At 48.6% G+C, this 22,111-nt stretch overlaps 1 protein-coding gene across 2 annotated transcripts in view; it reads left to right on the top strand.

The window, feature by feature from the left end:
• Nucleotides 1–8,781, top strand: part of LOC144948396 (arrestin domain-containing protein 1-like) — a 103,857-nt gene extending 95,076 nt beyond the window's left edge. For both annotated transcript variants that reach the window (XM_078877818.1, XM_078877817.1), the window contains 2 exons: nt 780–1,599; nt 4,204–8,781. In XM_078877818.1, coding sequence (XP_078733944.1) covers nt 780–1,599; nt 4,204–4,259 — 876 coding nt within the window. In that variant the 3' untranslated portion in view covers nt 4,260–8,781. The remainder of the gene's footprint in view (nt 1–779; nt 1,600–4,203) is intronic.
• The last annotated feature ends 13,330 nt before the right edge of the window (nt 8,782–22,111 follow it).

The following is a 22,111-nucleotide window of genomic DNA, read 5'->3' as shown; positions in this document are numbered from 1 at the left end:
CTCGCTGGTCGCGCGGCACGCCATAACTGGAGCAGCGTGCTAACGGACGTCCGGTTTAAAGGGCCTGCGTTCTCAAATTAGTAATTGTGAAGGTGCTCGTCTGCGTTAGTGGCAGTGAACCAGTGGTGTAAATTCCACTTTACTATGGCAGGCACCAGACTATCTACAGAGTGACCAGTGTTGGTTTTTCACAAAGTGGTACTTATATATTTTGTATGTAATGTATATGCATCGGCATATGACGAAATCACCTGGAAAAATGTGCTCTAACTCATCAGATGCCAAGCAGTTTTAATCCTGGATAGTGTTTGGATGGGCCATCACTATGCACAACAGGTTGCTATAAGCTGCTGCCGGGCTTGTATGGTAGGTAGCAAGTAGTCGTTCCGTAAAATCCCGTGTTGCCCTGTACTTCTGTGCTCCTACATCTATGCTTTCTGCTTTCATCCACCCACGCTGACCAGCATGGTGAAGTATGGCGTAGGGAGGCCCTCATCCAGCAGTGAACTGACAAAAGAGATACGTATATGCAAAGACAAAAACCAAGATTCCCTGATATCGTTAACAGATTTTTGGGGTAAGTACTCTGCATCCAAGTGGCGATGTTTACACGTCGCACCAGGTACTAATGTAAAGCTGAGTCGACCTAGGGGAGGGCCATGACCAGTTCAGATAATCGTCACCGGTGTTGGTCGTGAGCGTGAATCGAACTCGGCTGGCCGGGTTCGTGCTCTGTCCAGGCTGTTCAACTCTGCCTACGTCGTGCACGCCGCATTCAGGTCTCCGTCAAGTCGCTGGACCTCACGGTGCGCGTTCCCCTCCTCATCGGCAACGTCCCCATCGAAGGCAGTGAGAAGCCGACCCTCCCGGCGGCCGCGCCCGCCCGTCCTGCCGAGGCCGCGCCGCCCTCCGACCCCGTGGCGCCATCCCAGCCTCCGCAGCCGCAGCCTCTTCCCGAGCCGGACTACCCGACCGCAGCGGATCTGGCGCCCTCGTTCAAATCCCCGGATCCCGACGCGGGCGAGCGGCCCTCGCCCAGCGCGCCCCCCATGGGGTTCGCCGACTTCCCGCCGGCCTACGGCGACCACCCGCCACCGACGGGGCTCTACCCGGCCCTGCACGGGGCCCCCTTCCCGCAGCTCCCCACGCCGCCCCCCTACTGCCTCTACCCCGACGCGGCGGCCCTCGGATCGACGGGGCAGTTCGGCTACTCCGACGCGGCCGCGTTCCGCCACGAGGCGCAGCCGCTGCACGCGAAGGCCGCGCCGATGCCGGCGGCCACGTCCGAAGGGAGCCTCGGGCCCGGCCCCGAGCGGCGCGCGATGCCACCGCGCGGCCTCGGCTCCTCGGCGATGGCGGCGTCGTCCTCCTTGCCGTCGCTGCCGGCCGTGGTGCCCGCGGGGGGAGAGGACGGCGGAGAGGGGAGCGGGGAGGCGGCGCGGCGAGGGTCCAACAACCGCCTGTCTGGCTGCGTGCCCACGCCGCTGGCCCTCGCCATGGGAACGGCGCTGCCCTCGGTTCCCGTGCGGAGGCCGTCGTCCGAGGGGGGGGCGGCGTCGTCGTCGGGGGCGCCGAGACCGGCGAGGCCCAAACCACCCGGTCGGTAACGCCGCCGCCGCCGCCGTCTTCGTGCACGCTTTTGTCTCCGTCGGTATCGTTCACCGTGCGGTCGACGCCGTGGTCTGCCATCATCAGTAGTCATGCTCTTGTAATTATCAGTCAATTGCTATGCACGTCGTCACCATCATCATCGTTATTTATTATTAATTGACGTCATTCCCAGTGTTATTTTTAATCATTAAGCTTGTAATAATTTCACGTATTATCATCATTTATCTTGACCATAATCATGATAGTAATCACCTTTATAATTACCATTATTCTAATCGCCATTATCATTAGCATCATCGTCATCTTCCAATGGTCAGAGTGCACTATAATAATCATTGTTAGTCCACTGCTGGATGAAGGCTGTGTCCAGTGTTGGCTCCTTAATGCGGTGGGCCGATCGAGGGGTAGCTTCAAACCGATTCTGGCATCACTCGCCACTGATGTTAGCCGTGCTCAGGCATTCAGCTTGGGTGGCCAGGTTCATATTACGGTGTGCTCACCGCACTACACCAACACCACTCTCCATGGCCCCTGTTTAAAGCGGAAGTAGTATAGAGGTTAGGGACTGACAGCCATTCCTTCAGTTTATTCACACAATGCTATAATTTGTTACCTTGACAAGAAATCACGTTGAAAATAGTTTCGATTTAAAGCTTTCGTGACTGCAGGGATTCATCTTCTTGGTTCTTTCGGTAAAGTCACGTAGAATGGAAATAATAAAAAAATAAAAATAAAACATAATAAAATAATTATCACGACGTTTCGGCCACAACGCAAGCAGCCGTCCTCAGGTGGAGAACAGGTCTGTCGAGAAGACAGAGTCTGAATGACACACCCAAGGCTTGGAGCGTCTATTTAAACTGGGATGGAGGGGAAAAGAGCGCCTTGACAAAATAATTTGCATATCAAGAGGAATTTAGCATATTTATGGGAAATGCAGATATGCGATTAGTACTACTTGTGAAATGTGTAGGAGGTTTGGCGGGGGGTTAAAGTCATATTATGCCCGTGCATTATGGAGGATAATCCTGCACAATGCACGGGCATAATATGACTTTATTATGTTTTAGTTTTATTATTTTATTATTTCCATTCTACGTGACTTTACCAAAAGAACCAAGAAGTTGAAAATAGTTGATACAGGAATAATCATTTTATGTGTATAATTTGAGTGTTTTTTTATGTTATATGGGTTCAAGTTTATTTGGTTCAACCAGGTGAGCAGTCAAGGGACTAGGGATGAGTCATATTGGCAAGGGTGAGCTGCGGCATTAGTATGGCTGTAGGGTGCCATTATTGCTACGTACAGTCCCAATTGAGTAAGACGTGTTTTTGCCTGTGGAGTAATGATCACCACACTGGACTTGGAACCTAGAGTTGCTGGTTTATAAAGGGGTGCACCACAGTTAGTCGATTGGCATTTCGCGTGCGGTGGGGTAGAGTGTGGGCACTTCCACTTCTACCAAGATGTACGGCCAGCGAGGACGAGTTGGCCCTATGCCTTGCAGAGAGCTTCTCTAGAATTCCTTCGAGTGGAGGGCCTACTGCCGGCAGTAACGTGATTAGGACATTGCAGGGCTGCTCTTGTACCTTTACTTACTTTTTACAGTCTCCATGTGAACATCCGTTGTGTGTCAGCTCGTGCACAGGGTGGTGTGTGTGTCGCAGTCGGTGAGACCTCCAGTGACCTGCCCTTATTCTCATTCGATCGCTCGCAACTCCAGTTCACGCGAGCCCAGTCTGGACCGCGTGTCTGCGGAAGAGAGCCTCTGTGTGTGCTTGAATCTCTGCGTGAATGCCGCACGCCGGAGGAACGCACCACCGGCTTGCCGACGTGTCGGGTTCTGAATCCTGATGTTCACTCTCCATCAATGAAACCCCTCGACTCGAATGAGCTTGCCAGGCCAGGCGCGTGGCGGCTGCCATCGCTGTTCGATTAACTCTTATCGTCTGGTTGGTCTCCTTAGCTCGATTGTGATATTTACCCGTCGTTTGCATTCCTCATAAATAATCGATTCTTGGGTGGAGCGATGATATAGTGGTTAGATGGGTGTGCCATGAACTTAGCCACCTAAGTTCATGGCACACCATGGCTAACAATCGGTGGAGAGCGCTACATGTGACCCGGTCCTGACCTCCCCCCTCCATTTTACCCACCTGCACTGACCAGCGTGCTGATGTGTGGTCAGAAAACCCAAAAGACCAATATGGCATTGGGAGGCCTTCATCCAGTGGTGGGTTGAGAATGGCTGGAATTTGTAATTATTTGTACATCAGACATATTGGTGCATTGATGGATCATTCACATAATACTCAATAATGAAATGAATGAACCATGGCATGCTTATTGAGGCTCATCATGTTTAGAACTGTATCCATTCACTTGCGAATTGAGCGGTTTGCAGCTCGCCGCCGCTACGCCACTCGAGCGACTGAGCCAAGGGCCCGGCGTGAGGTTCACGAGCGCTCTGCTATTTAAGGGCGGCTGGAATGAGGCGCATTTTTCCGTGACTGAAACCGAGCAACTATCTGAATAATCCTGTCGCCCCCTTCATGCTCCGCTGACATTCTCCCTCTCTCTCTCTGCCGCAGCTCCCCCCCCACACATGCCGTCGCAGCAAGGCCTGCGTCCGTCACGGAAGAAGTAAAGGCGATGAGCGGAATCGCGGGACGGCAAGAGCTTGAATTGAGAATCGTTTTTTATTTTTATGGATCCACAGCGTATGAAATGGTAAACAATGCAAACGTTAAGCTGCCTGACTTGACTGCGCGGGGGCCTCGCGCCGTTGAGTGGATCCGCGGGGGCTTTTAGGCTTAACGAGACGTATCACGGCAAAGAGAAACGAGCTAAAGAGATTAGCACTCGGAGAGTTGGTGGTAATCGAGCAAAAGGCAGCGATGGGAAGCTTTGTTTAAAACTGTGATTGTGTGACCAGTACAAGCGACTGATTCGCAAAGAATGCACACGGCATTGTACTTGCATGAGCCCTTCAGGAGATTGTGACTCACGACCTTCAGCTTCCCCTGTGGACCACTATGTTAAAAACCCAGCAATATAATCGACAGGGCACTTTATATGTTTGTACACATGATGCAATATACTGGGTGTCAATACAAGTATGTTTTCGTGTAATAATACAGCAGCAGTGGCACAGAGTTGTGTGCGCACGATGGCTGGGTTCCCAGCCAAGACTAACATCAGTGGCGAGTGATGTCTGACCCACTTGTCCTGGGTTCCCCCCTCAATTAACAATCTCACACTGACCAGCATGGCGAAGTAGTGACAAACCACCCCCACAATTCACATGGCATGGGGGGGGGGGGGGGTAGACCTTTGATTGACAAAGGGGTTGATTACTATTGTAAGATACAATCGGACTGCAGTTTGATAAATGTTTAATACAGCTATAGATCATATAGACTTGGGAGTGTGAAGACTTTGTCATGAGCCTCATCGCTCTGGAGCTCCACATGTCTGCCCACCGTGGTATTGGCGAGATATTTCTCGCCAATACCACGGTGGTGCATATCTGGCTGTGATTGTTAAAATGCTTCTGGTCATTGTTATCGAAGGTAGCTCCAGGTTTTAGAGATGTTTGTGGAAACAATGAATGAACTTTACATTACCACAACATTTCAACCACACCGTTTAAACCAGTTTCCAAACTTTCATTCTTTAATAATTGTTGAAATTTGGTATGAAAACCCCGAATAATGTACACGATTCCACTCGCAATCGCTGAAGCCACGCCACTAGCAGGGGTCTGCGTGCTGTGCCACACTGCAGCGGCACTGGGGTTAGGTCCCCATCTAAGAGGATGTGTTCCCCCCACAAATATCTCTAGGAATGCAAATTCGGGAAAATTGGGTCCTCATCCCTTTATTTTGAACCCCAATATTTATTTTATTTTTTACAACAAACTGATCTTTGCACATGAAGTTCCAAACCCATGCATTTTTAAACATGTTTGTGAGACACCTGGTTGTTTTTCTTTCAGTGTAATAATTTGTTTTAATCCATTTCCAAAACAATGTAGCCCAGAGCCCCAAATCGGTAACCCCTAACCAAAAACCTAAACCTGACCCAAACCTGGGGTACATGAAAAAAAATAGTTTGGTTTTTAGTTTATTTTTACCAGGTAAGGCCCACTGAGCTTTCGAGCTCTTTTTCAGAAGTGACTGGGCCACAAATGATAGCTCAACGAAGTGGCTTATCATGTGGATATTTATAGCAGCCAAATCATCTAAATAATCTTATTGTGTGTTGTAAATGTGGTCGGAAAAACTGGAGGACCTGGAGAAAAATCCATGCGGCCACGGGGAGAACATACAAACTCCAAATATACAGGCGTTAGGGTTGGGATCGAACCCACGACCTCCTGTATACTAGGGCTGAACGATTTGGGGAAAATATCTAATTGCGATTTTTCTGACAGATATTGCGATTGTGATTTGCGATTCAATTTAATAAAAGTCAATCTTCAGTTCAATATTCACTGTGTAATATATTTAAAACATGTGATGGAGCATTACCACATGATACCATCAAATATGAACTGCTCGATATATTCTAATGCAAGGATGAGAACTTAAAATATATGAATTGCTTCCAACATGTATTTATAAAAATGTTTTAATTGAAATAGAACAATAAAACAATAGAACAATTGTTAAGTTAAATAAATAAAGTTATAATAATAATAAAAAAATTAAACAATTCCAATAAGAAAGTAATAGGACTTTTAAAATCTAAAAAAATCGCAGCCTTTGTGATTTGCTAATCGCATTATTTCACATTTCGATTTGAAATCGATAAATCCTTCAGCCCTACTGTATACCAGGCAAGGGCAAACATATTCATTTTCCTGGAACAGATATTGAGGAGAACCAACATTGATCATTCACGAAGGCCACTGTGTTTTGAAGCTGTGGGCGAGTTTCTTAATTTCACATTGTCCCACATAGGTAGCGTTTGGGGGGGGGAACCATTCCCATCCAATTAGCCAAGACGTCGAGGGTTGCGCGGAGCACGGAAGAACGAGGACCCCCCCCCCCCCCCACGTACGTCCCTCCCCCCGTGGTGTGAGCTGCACTGCCTTGACACCCACGCTCACCTCTCTCCTCTCCGTGTCACTCTACGGGCAAACGCGCTCTCGCACAGATCCACAATGGGGCTGCTCGTTTATCCATTGTCGCGCCGCGTTAACGGATTTAAGCTTCACCTCGTCGCTCTCATTTAGGGATGTACCCGCCGATCGTGACTTAGTCCTACTGTGAATGTACAGACGGTGCCTTGCGTGTGGGATTCGCAAGCATGCGTGCGTGTGTCTGCAAGTGCACGTGGCAAGTTCACGGATGCACGTCAGCATATGCCGAGTGGTGGCTTTCGGACTCACACGCCGCTCGAACCGTGCTGCTCGTGGGTCTGGGTTCGAGTCCTAGCTATGCACAACTCCCGTGGCGTTTTCTATCTCCGCCAAGGTGGTAGACTTCGCCTGAAAAAATACCACTCGTGCGGTTCACATCAGCATTGGTAACAAGAGGAACGTGACTTGGCATACGTTGGTGCCAGTTTCTCTGCCCTTATTTGTCGCTGTGCCAGCCTCGATCGCCGTTTGCTCGCTGCACTGGCCATGGCAATCTGGGAAGTCTGATGGAGGAGATTGTTTTTTAACACGTAGGCTTTCGCGACCAATATCGTCCATAATAGAGGTTCTTGGGTTAGATCGCGTAGATATGTATTATGGAGAAGTCTTACTGTTTCGTTCCTTATAGGAACGAAACAAATCTGTCTGTCGCCTGATGAAGCTAGTTGTAATTACTGGCGAAACGTCGTAATCAGATTGTAAATGTTGTGGTTTGGCTCTCCAGCACGTTCTGTTTACGTGACAACCCTTACTAGTTGGCTGTGTCGGGTGGTGGCGGGTTTTAACGACACATTTATGTATTTACGCGATCTAACTCAAAAACCTCTTTTATGGAGATTGATTTTAGCTGCTCCTTCTACGAGCCCTGTGTGTGTGCGTGCGTGCTTGCATTTCAGCGCTGTGCCTTATTCGTGGAGACGGAGAGAAACGTGCAAAAAGCCTCGCCTTCCTGGTCACCCCGCAGCTAATATATCCCAATTCATGTCTCTCACAGCCTGTTAACAAACTAGCCGAAGTTGCCCCTGATTATCGATAGGTCTCAGAATCTTAGCAGGCTCCAGCCTTAATAGTGCTTGGGTGGGTGACTCCCATTTGCAAAGCACTGACCAGAGTGGTGAAGTATGGTCAATTACCCTTCACTGGTCCCACAAAGGCGTGGTAAGCCCGCATCTAGAAGTGAATGTACAAAGTGGACTCTACGTGTACATGTTTATGGACATTTACATTATTTTCGGTTCAGAAAGTTACCAGGATAATTTTGGTTTGGATATTTAGTGTTTCGCCTTCTTATAAGCTATTGGACCAGAGTCCTTGGCCTTGTGTCCTTCTGATGAAGAGTGTAGCAGGAGTTCGCTGTTGTTGGACTCTTCCTTAGTTTGTTGGCAATTAAGACAATATGCAAAAACAACTGGGCTAAGCCACATTGGGCCCGGAAGTGGAGAACGCTTTGACAGGAGTGAGTTATCTTGTAACGGATCTAAATGCCACTGCAGATCATGATGCTGTACAAACAGGGAAGTGCATTGCCAGCAAGAGGAATTCGTTTTGGGGATTTTTTCAGAGGTGAATCGGAGTGAGGTGGGGGGGTGGAAGATGGCTATGGGGTACAGACGGACACGGCTGGACTGTGAAGGCGCGAAGTCGTCGGGAGGCAGAGAGAGAGGACAGCCTTGAACCTGGACGGGAGAAATCTCTGCAGTGCGTACAGCCCCTCAAGTAGAGATGGCCAGTATCTACATTACATGTAGTTAGAGTCTTACATTTTGTTATATTTGTAATTTGCAAGTAATGCTCCTAAATTTCACGCAACTTAAAGCAATTGGTATTTAAAAAAAAATCCATATCACATAAAGTACTCCAGTAATTTGTAACGTGAATGTATTTTGCCTATTTCGGCCTGCAAGGAGGGAGCTCCCCAGACTGGACGGGGCAGCAACAGTAGCGGGTGTGTGGTGCGTGTGGGTGTGTGTGTGGGGTGTGTGTGTGTGGTGTGTGTGGTGTGTGTGGGTGTGTGTGGGTGTGGGTGTGTGGTGTGTGTGTGTGTGGGGTGTGTGGGTGTGTGTGTGTGGGGTGTGTGCGTGTGGGTGTGTGTGGGGTGTGTGTGTGTGGTGTGTGTGGATGTGTGTGGGTGTGTGTGTGTGGGGTGTGTGTGTGTGGTGTGTGTGGATGTGTGTGGGTGTTTGTGTGTGGGTGGTGTGTGTGGGTGGTGTGTGTGTGTGTGTGGATGTGTGTGTGTGGTGTTTGTGGATGTGTGTGGGTGTGTGTGTGTGTGGATGTGTGTGGGTGGTGTGTGTGGGTGGTGTGTGTGTGTGTGGGTGTGTGGTGTGTGTGCGTGCGTGTGTGGATGTGTGTGGGTGTGTGTGTGTGTGTGTGGGTGTTTGTGTGTGGGTGGTGTGTGTGGGTGGTGTGTGTGGGTGGTGTGTGTGTGTGGTGTGTGTGGGTGTGTGTGGGTGTGTGTGTGTGGGGTGTGTGTGGATGTGTGTGGGTGTTTGTGTGTGGGTGGTGTGTGTGGGTGGTGTGTGTGGGTGGTGTGTGTGGGTGGATGTGTGTGGGTGTTTGTGTGTGGGTGGTGTGTGTGGATGTGTGTGGGTGTTTGTGTGTGGGTGGTGTGTGTGGGTGGTGTGTGTGTGTGTGGTGTGTGTGCGTGTGTGGTGTGTGTGCGTGCGTGTGTGCATGTGGGCATTATATTTATGCAAATGAAAAAAAGCACAGGGGCTCAACAAAGATTGAGATTAAATGCTGCTGCCTGCTTGAGGTGGTGGGCGCACCCAGGTGGCCCTGCAGTGGTCATCGCCACTGAGCCAGTTCGCCTGGACAAGCTCTCCTATTGGCACGATGGACATCCTGTGTTCCCATTTTGTCATCGTTATTGATTTTTATATTCTTTGTTCGAAACAGAAACATTTTCATTTTGGAACTCTGAGAGAACAGAACGACATCCACTTAATGTCAGTGAACGGCCTCAGGAAGATAGTATCACAGAACTACTTCTGAAGTCTCTTCGCTTGTGTACCGGTTAAGCTCGGTGAGCGTTGCACATTTTAGATGCCCTGTTAAGAGTGTTTGTCAAATCGCAGTCACACCAAAAATGCGCTTTCCAAAGAGCGAAATTAAGCGACAAGGTGACTACAAAAGTGCGTGTGTAGCCAGGATGAACTTAACTGAGACTATAAATTCGGTATGTGTGAGAACCTGGTTTAATCACGGGTGCATGAAACAACTTTGGTGGCATTTTCTCGGAGCTTATTCTTTAAATTGGGTTTCATTAAGGAGGGGAAATCAGTTGCTCTTTGTGACATCTGCAGGATCTCAGTGGTACTGGCGCGCACTCTTCAGTGTCCGCTGTCCCAGAGGCTCCGGGCCGCTTGTGCGCACCGCTCATTCTTCCTCTCGTCGCTGGCTGATTCCTGCTGGGGGCTGATTCCTGCTGGGGGCTGATTCCTGCTGGGGGCTGTTTCGCCGGAGCTTGCCGTGTGCTGTGAGACACAAAATCACGTTCAGGAACCCGTGGCATCACCAGCAGCAGCAGCAGCCGTAGGCCATTGTGTGACAATTTCCCAAAATGCCACATAACAAAAAAATTGCCTTCCACAATTTGGCATTTGGTTGGAAGTGAGTGATGCACACTGCACTGTGAACCCCCAAAACCCGAGCTCGATTCCCAGTCACAGCCAACATTGATGGTGGGAAGTTATATTCTGAGCTGTTCCTCAACCCCTCCTACCCACCATCCTGTGCCGACGAGCGTGGGGGGAAGTAGGGTTAAACAATCTTCCCGTGAATGATATTCCTTGAAGGAGACCTGTATCCAGCAGAGAACTGTGTTTATTGTTCATGGGGGTGGGTCAGCTCACCGCACCGCACAGCCGATTAGGTGGTTATGTAAGGGACGAAAAAGTTCAATATACATACACACAGCATACACACACACAACATACACACACACACACAGCATACACACACACAGCATACACACAGCATACATACAGCATGCATACACACAGCATACACACAGCATACACACAGCATACACACAGCATACATACACACATCATACACACACACTGCATACACACAGCTTCACACAGCATACACACAGCATACACACAGCATACACACAGCATACACACAGCATACACACAGCATACATACAGCATACACACACACAGCATACACACAGCATACACACAGCATACACACAGCATACATACAGCATACACACACACAGCATACACACAGCATACATACAGCATACACACACACAGCATACACACATCATACACACAGCATACACACAGCATACACACATCATACACACAGCATACACACAGCATACACACACACAGCATACACACAGCATACACACAGCATACACACAGCATACACACAGCATACACACAGCATACACACAGCATACACACACACAGCATACACACAGCATACACACAGCATACACACATCATACACACAGCATACACACAGCATACACACAGCATACACACAGCATACACACAGCATACACACAGCATACACACACACGTGTATAGTCGACTCTGCCTTAGTGACGCATCTTGCTCGGCAATTGACAGGCTCTTTTCCGAGGACCGCGCGTTTCTTCCCCCACGGTGCCCCCACCCCCGCTGCTGCTGCTGCTTCTCGTGCCGCTGCTGCTGCTGCTGCTTCTCGTGCCGCTTCTGCTGCTGCTGCTTCTCGTGCCGCTGCTGCTGCTGCTGCTGCTGCTTCTCGTGCCGCTTCTGCTGCTGCTGCTTCTCGTGCCGCTGCTGCTGCTGCTTCTCGTGCCGCTGCTGCTGCTTCTCGTGCCGCTTCTGCTGCTTCTTGTGCTGCTGCTTCTCGTGCCGCTGCTGCTTCTCGTGCCGCTGCTGCTTCTCGTGCCGCTGCTGCTTCTCGTGCCGCTGCTGCTTCTCGTGCCGCTGCTGCTTCTCGTGCCGCTGCTGCTTCTCGTGCCGCTGCTGCTTCTCGTGCCGCTGCTGCTTCTCGTGCCGCTGCTGCTTCTCGTGCCGCTGCTGCTTCTCGTGCCGCTGCTGCTTCTCGTGCCGCTGCTGCTTCTCGTGCCGCTGCTGCTTCTCGTGCCGCTGCTGCCGCTGCTGCTTCTCGCGCCGCGACGCTCCACGGCGTCTCCTCGTGCAGGGAACGCCGCCGGCGTCTTTGTGCCTTCTAATTGCGGGATTGTAACCAGTACGAGTTTGCACCTAGAAGTCGTAGTCGTGTTAATGTATACGTGTTAGTGCACTTACACGCTGGTATATTCCCCCCTGCGTTTTCGCATGCGTGAATGAGATTTTATGTTTCGAATAATTAAGCGGTTTTCAAATGGGTTGGCTCTTTTGTTCTGGAAGAACAGAAGTTGTACAAAGAACCACTTGATGCTGAATTATATTTTACAACGAGGTGCATACATATTTCACACGGCCATCTCATTCTTCACAGAGTTTTCTGACCAAACACCTATGGGGAATTAAAAAATAAAAATTACCCCGGGCCAGTTCAATGTATCGAGCTGTCGGTGAAGGACGTGAAACACGAGACGTCGGTTCGCCTCGACATTCAAAGGGAAGCATCCCTCGGAGTGCTCCTCTACCCACTCCCCCCCTCAGTTTCCAGTGAGCAACCAAACTCCATTTACCACCATTCTCACATCCCAAGCAGCAGCAGCAGCGGCCTGCCAGGGCCAGTCCCTGCTTAGCTTCCTGAGCTCCAATGATGTCCGCATCGAGAAGATGAGCACCACGATGGTTTTAATCATAATTGTTACGTAAATGTATTCTTGATAAAAAAAAAACGACTCCATGAAATTAGGTAATATATATGCAGGTATATGTCTTGAAATGATTTGGAAGCACAATGTAAAGTGTATGCAGTGATTTATTTTTAATTAACATAGTAATTATCCTCATTACCCAGACTTGTACACGCTTGTGTTAATCATTGACATGTTAGCATATTGAATTTTAGATTATTTACTCTTTTTATTTAGAAAATCCCATCACTGAGCCTGAATTATCCTTGCTTAATGAAACCACAGAAGCCTTGGCAATCAAAATGTTGAAGTGGTTGTGCGTTTGTTCTCTTAACTAAGCTCTTGCGTGCTAAGTGCGGTGTTTTGGGCTGAGCTCAGCATGTTGAGTGTTTCTTCTTGTTAGCTTTTGGCATGCACCACAGCAGACATCTTCACCACCACTACAGACACCTCACCACCACTACAAACACCTCACCACCACTACAGACACCTCACCACCACTACAGACACCTCACCACCACTACAGACACCTCACCACCACTACAGACATCCTCACCACCACTACAGACATCCTCACCACCACTACAGACATCCTCACCACCACTACAGACATCCTCACCACCACTACAGACACCTCACCACCACTACAGACATCCTCACCACCACTACAGACACCTCACCACCACTACAAACACCTCACCACCACTACAGACACCTCACCACCACTACAGACATCCTCACCACCACTACAAACACCTCACCACCACTACAGACACCTCACCACCACTACATACATCCTCACCACCACTACAGACATCCTCACCACCACTACAGACATCCTCACCACCACTACAGACACATCACCACCACTACAGACATCCTCACCACCACTACAGACACCTCACCACCACTACAGACACCTCACCACCACTACAGACATCCTCACCACCACTACAGACACCTCACCACCACTACAGACATCCTCACCACCACTACAGACATCCTCACCACCACTACATACATCCTCACCACCACTACAGACATCCTCACCACCACTACATACATCCTCACCACCACTACAAACACCTCACCACCACTACAGACACCTCACCACCACTACAGACATCCTCACCACCACTACAGACATCCTCACCACCACTACAGACATCCTCACCACCACTACAAACACCTCACCACCACTACAGACACCTCGCCACCACTACAGACATCCTCACCACCACTACAGACATCCTCACCACCACTACAGACATCCTCACCACCACTACAGACATCCTCACCACCACTACAGACACCTCACCACCACTACAGACATCCTCACCACCACTACAGACATCCTCACCACCACTACAGACACCTCACCACCACTACAGACATCCTCACCACCACTACAGACATCCTCACCACCACTACATACATCCTCACCACCACTACAGACATCCTCACCACCACTACAGACATCCTCACCACCACTACAAACACCTCACCACCACTACAGACACCTCACCACCACTACAGACATCCTCACCACCACTACAAACACCTCACCACCACTACAGACACCTCACCACCACTACATACATCCTCACCACCACTACAGACATCCTCACCACCACTACAGACACCTCACCACCACTATAGACACCTCACCACCACTACAGACATCCTCACCACCACTACAGACACCTCACCACCACTACAGACATCCTCACCACCACTACAGACATCCTCACCACCACTACAGACATCCTCACCACCACTACATACATCCTCACCACCACTACAGACATCCTCACCACCACTACAAACACCTCACCACCACTACAGACATCCTCACCACCACTACAGACACCTCACCACCACTACAGACACCTCACCACCACTACAGACATCCTCACCACCACTGCAAACACCTCACCACCACTACAGACACCTCACCACCACTACAGACATCCTCACCACTACTGTGGGCATCTTCAGGAGGTGAGTTGAATTGAATGGATGAAGATGCTCACAGTAGTACATGGTAAAAGCTTGCGAGAAGAAATGCTCAACGCAGACTGGAATGCCACGCTTGGATTACAAGCGGCCACGAGAATAGGCCCCTTCAAACGCGACCGTTTGATTGAGATACGAGAACCAAAACGTACATCTTTAGTCAAACGTTCGCACTTGTGCTCGCAATGCCTTTAAACATCGTACTCTCGTAACCTCGGTGTGCATTATGAACGTTTTACAAATTGATCAAACTGATTTTGCCTGCTTTGGTGGCTTGTCTCGTCATTATCTGCATCAGCTGATGGGGGCAGCTCGTGTATTTAAGTCGGCGAGCTCGTTGTTCCACAGTGTTGAGTTTGAATCCTCGTCATGGTCAACTCGGTTCCAGCATCGTCATCGTCGTTGCCATCATCATCGTCGTCGTGATTATCATCATCATCATGATCGCAAACGTCATCATTCACCTTCATTCATTCTATGGTTTATAAATGAGCAGAATCTGTTTAAGATTCTACTTTTTGGGGAAAATCAACGTCGGTTCGTATGTCCAGCAGGCTGGGCCCTGCCTTAACAACGTGTAATTTCCACCACTTGGCCCGTTACCACCAAACGAGATGAGCAACATCCAATGCTCCTTAATGTTTAGATACTTTTTCATTTTTTTTATTGCATTAGGATAATCACGTGTTATTGATAATGATATAAGTAATTGTAATTTTATACAAGTACAGTACGAGTAATGTGTGTTATCTTTAAATATTGTTAAGTCAATGCCTCTAATGTTGGCAAACGCAACACTGGTGGCATGAGACTGTGAATCTGTAATGTCGGAGTGAGCTGCTTCAGCTGCGAGCCCGATGGTCGCAACACGTGGCTGGAGCTGAGATCAGTGGTGATCGAGAGCACGCTGCCTTGTCGCTGCTGACAGTAAAGGAATGCAGTGAGCTCATCGTGACGACATCGATACACGCGGCTGATAGGGCCGTGGCGGTAGCGGTCGAGTGTGCAGGCGGTGCAGCTGCACAGGGGCACACGGCCCGAGGTTGTCCGGGTGGCCAGACTGCAAAGAGGGGGGGGCGGGGGTCCCTTGTAACTCGAGTCCTTCCACCAGGGCCCATGCCAAGCGGGCTGAGCCACTGGGTAAGGGCATCGTTGTGGTATCCACGTCCTAAGGGGAAGAATCGTTGCCCATCAAACCAAAACGTTCCCAGTCGTTGCCTTCAAATGTCTCCACCGCCAATCCTCTACCTCCTTCCACCCGGCTTGAAGTTCGGCTTGAAGTTCGACGCGCACGGTGGCGTGAGCTCGTCTGTGGGTTGTGTGTGGTGGGGTAAAGCGTGGCGATACTCACCACCATTTTTTCAACGTTGGGGGGGGGGAAATTTCAGTTCTACGGTGAATCGCAGTGGGGCGAGGGAGCTGAAGAGAGGCGCGGGGAGCAGTGGGGGAGCAGTGGGGGAGCAGTGTGGTTCACAGAGAGCAGTGTGGTTCACACGGAGAGCAGCAGTGTGGTGCACGGCTTGATTCTGGTTGTTAGTGAGCGGGCGAGATGAATGCTTTGGGCTAATGGAAGTGTGAGGCTGTGCATTATTCATGATGTTGTTATAAAATAAGTGTGACGACCGCAGGCCCTCTAGTGGCACGTGCATCTGTCTCCTGCAAGCGGTTCTTTAAAAAATTAACGGGTTTAGATTTGGCTGAGATGTGTTAAGTTGCCTCTATAATTGCTTTTGTATCGAGTGGAGGCAGTTTTGTTTGCGAGTCGGGTTTAAGAAAACTGCAACAATCAATGTATCCGGCTGTAAGCGTGCTTATTTACTGTATTTAAATAAAATGTCATTGAATAATTGCACGTGTGTGTTTATTTTTTAATGCAGTAATTATAACTTATTTTCCCAGGCATGCATTGCCTCGGATGAGTAGACATTTGAGTATGAAGGTTAAATGCGACAAGTCAGGATACGCAAGCTCCTTACTGAACAGGACGCGTCTTCCGAAAGCCAGCGAGGAAATAAAACATTTCCCCACCGTCGTAAATGCGATTAATATGGCACAGAACCCGTCAAGGGAAAAGGAACTTAGTCGACATTTACATAGTCATCATCAGCCACGAGGAATCCACTGCTGGATGAAGTCATCCCCAAGCCGTCGCCATCTCTCACCATTCTGCGATGTAACAATGTACACGAGAGTGATTATCCATCGCTCCATCTCCTCGCTGGCCGGCTACTCGGAGGCGTTCCATTCCTTGGCTGCCACTCCCGTCCATTCAATGTGTACAGCCCAACTTGCAAACCTGCCCCAGAGCCCACCACATCCCAGATATCGGTCTGCGGGTTCCCTTGCGGATACCCACGTGAATTGTCAATTGCAGGGCTTAGGGAGAGATGGGGTCACACCGCCTAGTTGTGGTTGGAAGCTGTTGTGTACTGCTTGCAGGTGTGTTAATTACTCGATAATTACTTCGATGACGATTTCCATCGCCGAGTAATTTTGTGTGCAGGAATACACTGGAATAGCTCTGGGTGGGGGGTGGGGGGAGAAGCTGCAACTGCGAGAGGTGAACACTCATACTCTGCCCTCTTCACCTGTCACAAACCTGCTTGCTGTACTGCCTCGCACAGAATATCTCTGCGTGACCTTACAACCCCCATCTTCCAGACGCTGGCATTTGCCCGTGCGTTCCCACACCTCGCTTCAAGTGCCGGCTCGACAAACAACGTCCAGCAGCTCGCTCAGACCGCCGTTATACAGAGCGGCAGGCAACACAGAGACCAAAGAATGTCCAAGATTAAAAGACTTCGCTTGAGGGGTCCACAACCACTCAGTCGGATATTGGGGTGTCACCTGGTGGCCAGGAAGGAAGGGAAGGCCCGAAAGCCCGATTTTGGGATTTCCCAAGTGATGATCGTGGAGGTTCGGTGTCAATTGCGCAACAGCTGTTGGATCTGGAAGAAGGATGGGGGTGTGGTGGCATTGGCCAATCACCTTGAGCTCCAAGATCAAGATGTCATTGTGGCCAGAGTCGTTGGTGCCACCACCGCACCGTCGCTCTGTGCCCTCCACCAAATCCCCACGGTCACCGGACCCAGATAAACCATCCCCGCTGTTGCCTCAGTAACCGTCCCTCCTCCAATCTTGCACACGTCAGACTGAGCGCAACTTTAAATATATATATATATAACTCTGAATCTCCTAAACCAGGGGTCCTCAAACTACGGCCCGCGGGCCACATGCGGCCCGCTGAGGACATTTATCCGGCCCATGGTCACTAATTGGGCTGCGCTTGTGAGCACTAATTGGGCTGCGCTGGTGAGCACTAATTGGGCTGCGCTGGTGAGCACTCATTGAGCTGCGGCGGTGGGCACTCATTGTGCCCACCGCACTGCGATCTGTGAACAAAACTGCAGGTGTAATTAACTTTTTAATGTGACCCGCACCACTGTGAGCCTGGGGTAAAAGCGGAGTTCCCCCAATCAGACTGCATTGATGGGCAGTGCAGTCTGTATGTCTCTGTGTGGGCAAAGTTATTGCTGGTATATTGTTTTTGTAGCGCTGTATATATATTGGTATTTTACTAATAGCAATTTTGACTCCCTAGGAAACAATGATGTCAAGAAAGAGAAAAATTGACTCGGAGTGTAGGATATTCAAATAACAGTGGACTTATGATTACTTTTTCATGCAGCACAAGGAAAGAGCTGTGTGTCTGATATGCCAGAATATAGTGTCTGTGTTCAAAGAATACAATTTACGTCGACACTATGAAACTCAACATAAAGATAAATATGATTGTTTGGTCGGAGAAGTGAGAAAAGATGAAATATTAAAACTGAAAAATACATTAACAACTCAGCAAAATACTTTTGTGAAGCAGAAGCAGCTAAATATTTCATCACTGCGAGCAAGTTTGCAAGTTGCCAAGCAAATAGCGTGCACTGGCAGACCATTCGTGGAGGGAGAAATTGTTAAAGAATGCCTTCTTTCTGTTGCCAAAGAGATGTGTCCAGAGAAGGCCGATTTATTTAGTACAGTGAGTCTTTCAGGACCTACAATTACACGGAGGATTGAAGAAATGGGAGACAATTTGCATCAGCATTTGCAAAACTCCACAAAAAAACTTTCCTATTTTTCCTTGGCACTCGACGAAAGCAATGATGTTCGTGATTCTGCACAACTTCTAATTTTTATTCGTGGGACGAATGACTATTTCAAAGTCACAGAAGAGCTTGCTACACTGCAAAGCATCAAAGGAACAACTACAGGAGAGGATATCTATGAAAAGGTTTGCCAAACTGTGAATGGTTTGGAGCTGAAGTGGGCTAAACTAGCCAGCGTGACAACTGATGGTGCTCCTAACATGGTGGGGTCTAAGAAAGGAGTAATTTCTCGCATTAACCAAGAGATGGACAAACATAACCATTCTCATCCAATAGCCATACACTGCCTCATCCACCAACAAGCGCTGTGTAGTAAATCACTGAAGTGGGACTCTGTTATGAAAATTGTGGTATCTTGTGTTAACTTCATTAGAGCTCATGCACTAAACCACAGACAATTTCAGGAATTTGTCTGAGCTAAATGTTGACTATGAAGATGTTCTGTACCACACAGAAGTCCGTTGGCTGAGTCGAGGGAGAGTTTTGAAACGTTTCTATGACTTACTTCCACAGATTACAGCTTTTCTGCTTTCAAAAAACAAAGAAGTACCAGAGCTCAATGATGCAGAATGGAAATGGCACCTTGCCTTTCTGACAGATGTAACAGAGCTACTCAACAGTTTCAATGTGCAACTTCAAGGAAAGGGGAAGCTCATCTGTGATATGCAATCACATGTCAAAGCATTTGAAGTAAAATTAGGCCTCCTCATCAAACAAGTGAAGGAGGAAAACTTCTGCCATCTCCCCACAACTCAAAATCTATTAGCGGAAAAACCATTGGTTGCTTTCCCAAACAAAACATGTGTGGATTCACTGGAAAAATTGCAAAAGGAGTTCCAATTTAGATTTAAAGAGCTTCATCTCCATGAACAGGACATACAGCTTTTCCGTAACCCATTTTCTATTGACATTGAAAATGTGGATACAATTTACCAAATGGAACTGGCTGAACTGCAGAATTGTGACTCTCTGAAAGACGCATTCAAGTCAAGCAGCCTTCATAATTTCTATGCATCTCTCCCCTCTGAGACATATCCTCATCTCAGGAACCATGCACTCAAAATGGCAACCATCTTTAGCAGCACTTATGTCTGTGAACAGACTTTTTCCAGAATGAAACATTTGAAATCTCCAACCAGATCTAGACTAACGGATGCACACTTGCATCACTTGTTACGACTAGCAGTGACAAATATGGAACCGGACATTGACCATCTCATTAGCCAAAAGCAGGCCCATAGTTCCCATTGAAATCCTGGCAAGTTTGTTGATTTCACTTTACTTGTTCTTCATTTTAAATATTGTATTTTTCCCGTTTTGTTTCTTCACTTCAAAATAAGATATATGCAGTGCCCTCCAACGGTCTGAGGGACAGTGAACTGGCCCCCTGTTTAAAAAGTTTGAGGACCCCTGTCCTAAACGATCGCTTGCTGCTGACGCCTGTGATGTAGGTTCAGGAACCCACTTCCTCGCAACTGCCGTTGGTTTCGTGAATGTAAATCTCGCTAAGGTTGCGTTGTCCAGCCTCAAAAGTCCCTGAAAACTGCCAAACGCTGCCATGCCCCCTCCCCCAGCCTGAGCTCGCAGGTCTGCGTCATCCGCACGCTCAGAGTCTCTTGGGTGCGAATGATTCATTGTGATTCCTGGGAGTTGTCTGCACGGTTTTAATGAACACCGCTGAGCACAAACATCGAACAAGGTGGGATACAATCATCGGTCGGCCAAAGCACCAGCCCTCAAAATAATTCGCTCCTGCAACATTGCAGTGTGGATGTGTGTCGCGGCGTCTAAACGCGACTGTGTCTCAAACTGTGGGCATATGTATGGGCATCAAATAAGATGCACAACTATGTCAATCAGGAGAATGTAAATCAAATATGATGCAATGTGTCGGGACAACTGGAGGGTAATGGCACGACCAGGTGCATTATTTTATCCGGCAGCGGAGAAAGAATGGCTGGAGGCCGGGGGTAGTGGCCGCGGCATCTTTTTCAGGTAAAAAATCTCAACATTCACGTCAGTCACACTGGGGCCCTGAAAATAAAAAAAACGTAAGTAAATTAAACTATTTTGTTTGTTATTTACCAAGTATGGCCCACTGAGCTGCATTTCTCTTTTTTAGAAGCGACTTGGCTATGACAAATGATAGTGCAACGAAGTGGCTTATCATATGGAAATGTAAAGCAAGTTTCGTTTGAGCAGGAAGTAATTTTGCATTAAGTAAACTAACATTTTTATTTTGCCAGATAAGGCCCATTGGAGCTGTAAAGCTCTTTTTCAGAAGCGACCTGGCCACATTTATTAGCTCAACGAAGTGGCTTATCGTGTGGGAATGTATAGCAGCCAAATACTTAACTCGTGTTTTTAAATATGGAGTGAAAACCAGAGGACCCGGAAAAAAAATCCATGCGACCAAGGGGAAAACATGCAAACTCCAAATATACAGGCGTCACCGTCGTATCGAACCCACGACCTCCTGTATACCAAGCGAGGTAGTTAACGTCTCACCACCCAAGATGACGTTTCAGGCAATTTGCCCTTTTTCATTCTATATGAAAGTATGTTTGTTTCTCCCTTCAGGCCGCCCGGGTGTTCTTGACGAGCGGGTTGAGTCTTGTAGTGGTTGTCTGTGGTTGTGCACCACTGCCAAGCAGCAGCAGCACCGTGTAGAGGAAGCTACCGTGGGGCGCTGCTCACGCCGATAAATATACAACACACGTGTGGCCGAGGAAAGCCAGCAGTTATCATCATTATCATCATATTCGTAATTAATTTCACAGCTAATTTGAAAAACAAATTTAACCGCAACCGCGGTCGTAAAAGTGCTCGTAATTGCTGACTTTAACAGATGCTAAAAGCGCCTCTCACAAATGTAGGGGGGGGGGAGGGTGATTTAGGACGGGTTGTTGTGTGGTTGATGTTCATCGCTGCTCCGTCAGTGTTGGCTGTGCTTAATAAAAATGGCGAAATCACATTTTGTATTCATTATTTTCGTTCCAGCTCATTGCTTTGTCACGCATTTGAATTTGATTCAAAGAACTGGGCGTGTAATGTGCTTGTGTTTTCTTCAATGTTTTATTTAACCTTGTTAAAAACAAGGTAAAACATGGGTTGTCGATTCCACGCGTGTGTACGGCAGTGATTATCTCAAATTCATCTGCCAGTCATCTCAGTCGACCTCCTATCAGCGAGCCTTTGACACTCCACGTGGCCTCGGAGTGCACCTAGCCTGGCACAAGCGCCGTGGTGACGTCACCGCCGCTTCGTGGCGATTGGCGGGTATTGTTGTCGTCTTCTATTCAGACACCTTGAGACAGTGGTGGAAATCCCACATTCCTCTGGCAGAGGAAAGTAAGTCCACGCGACAACCACTGATGACTTTCCCGCAAGGGTGGCGACTCTTTTTAATGAGCCCCAAG

The sequence above is a fragment of the Lampetra fluviatilis genome, chromosome 49, assembly GCF_964198595.1.
Source record: "Lampetra fluviatilis chromosome 49, kcLamFluv1.1, whole genome shotgun sequence".
Classification (NCBI taxonomy): Eukaryota; Metazoa; Chordata; class Hyperoartia; order Petromyzontiformes; family Petromyzontidae; genus Lampetra; species Lampetra fluviatilis.
The sequence above is the reverse complement of the archived record's forward strand: the minus strand, read 5'-3'. Positions and strand labels throughout refer to the sequence as shown.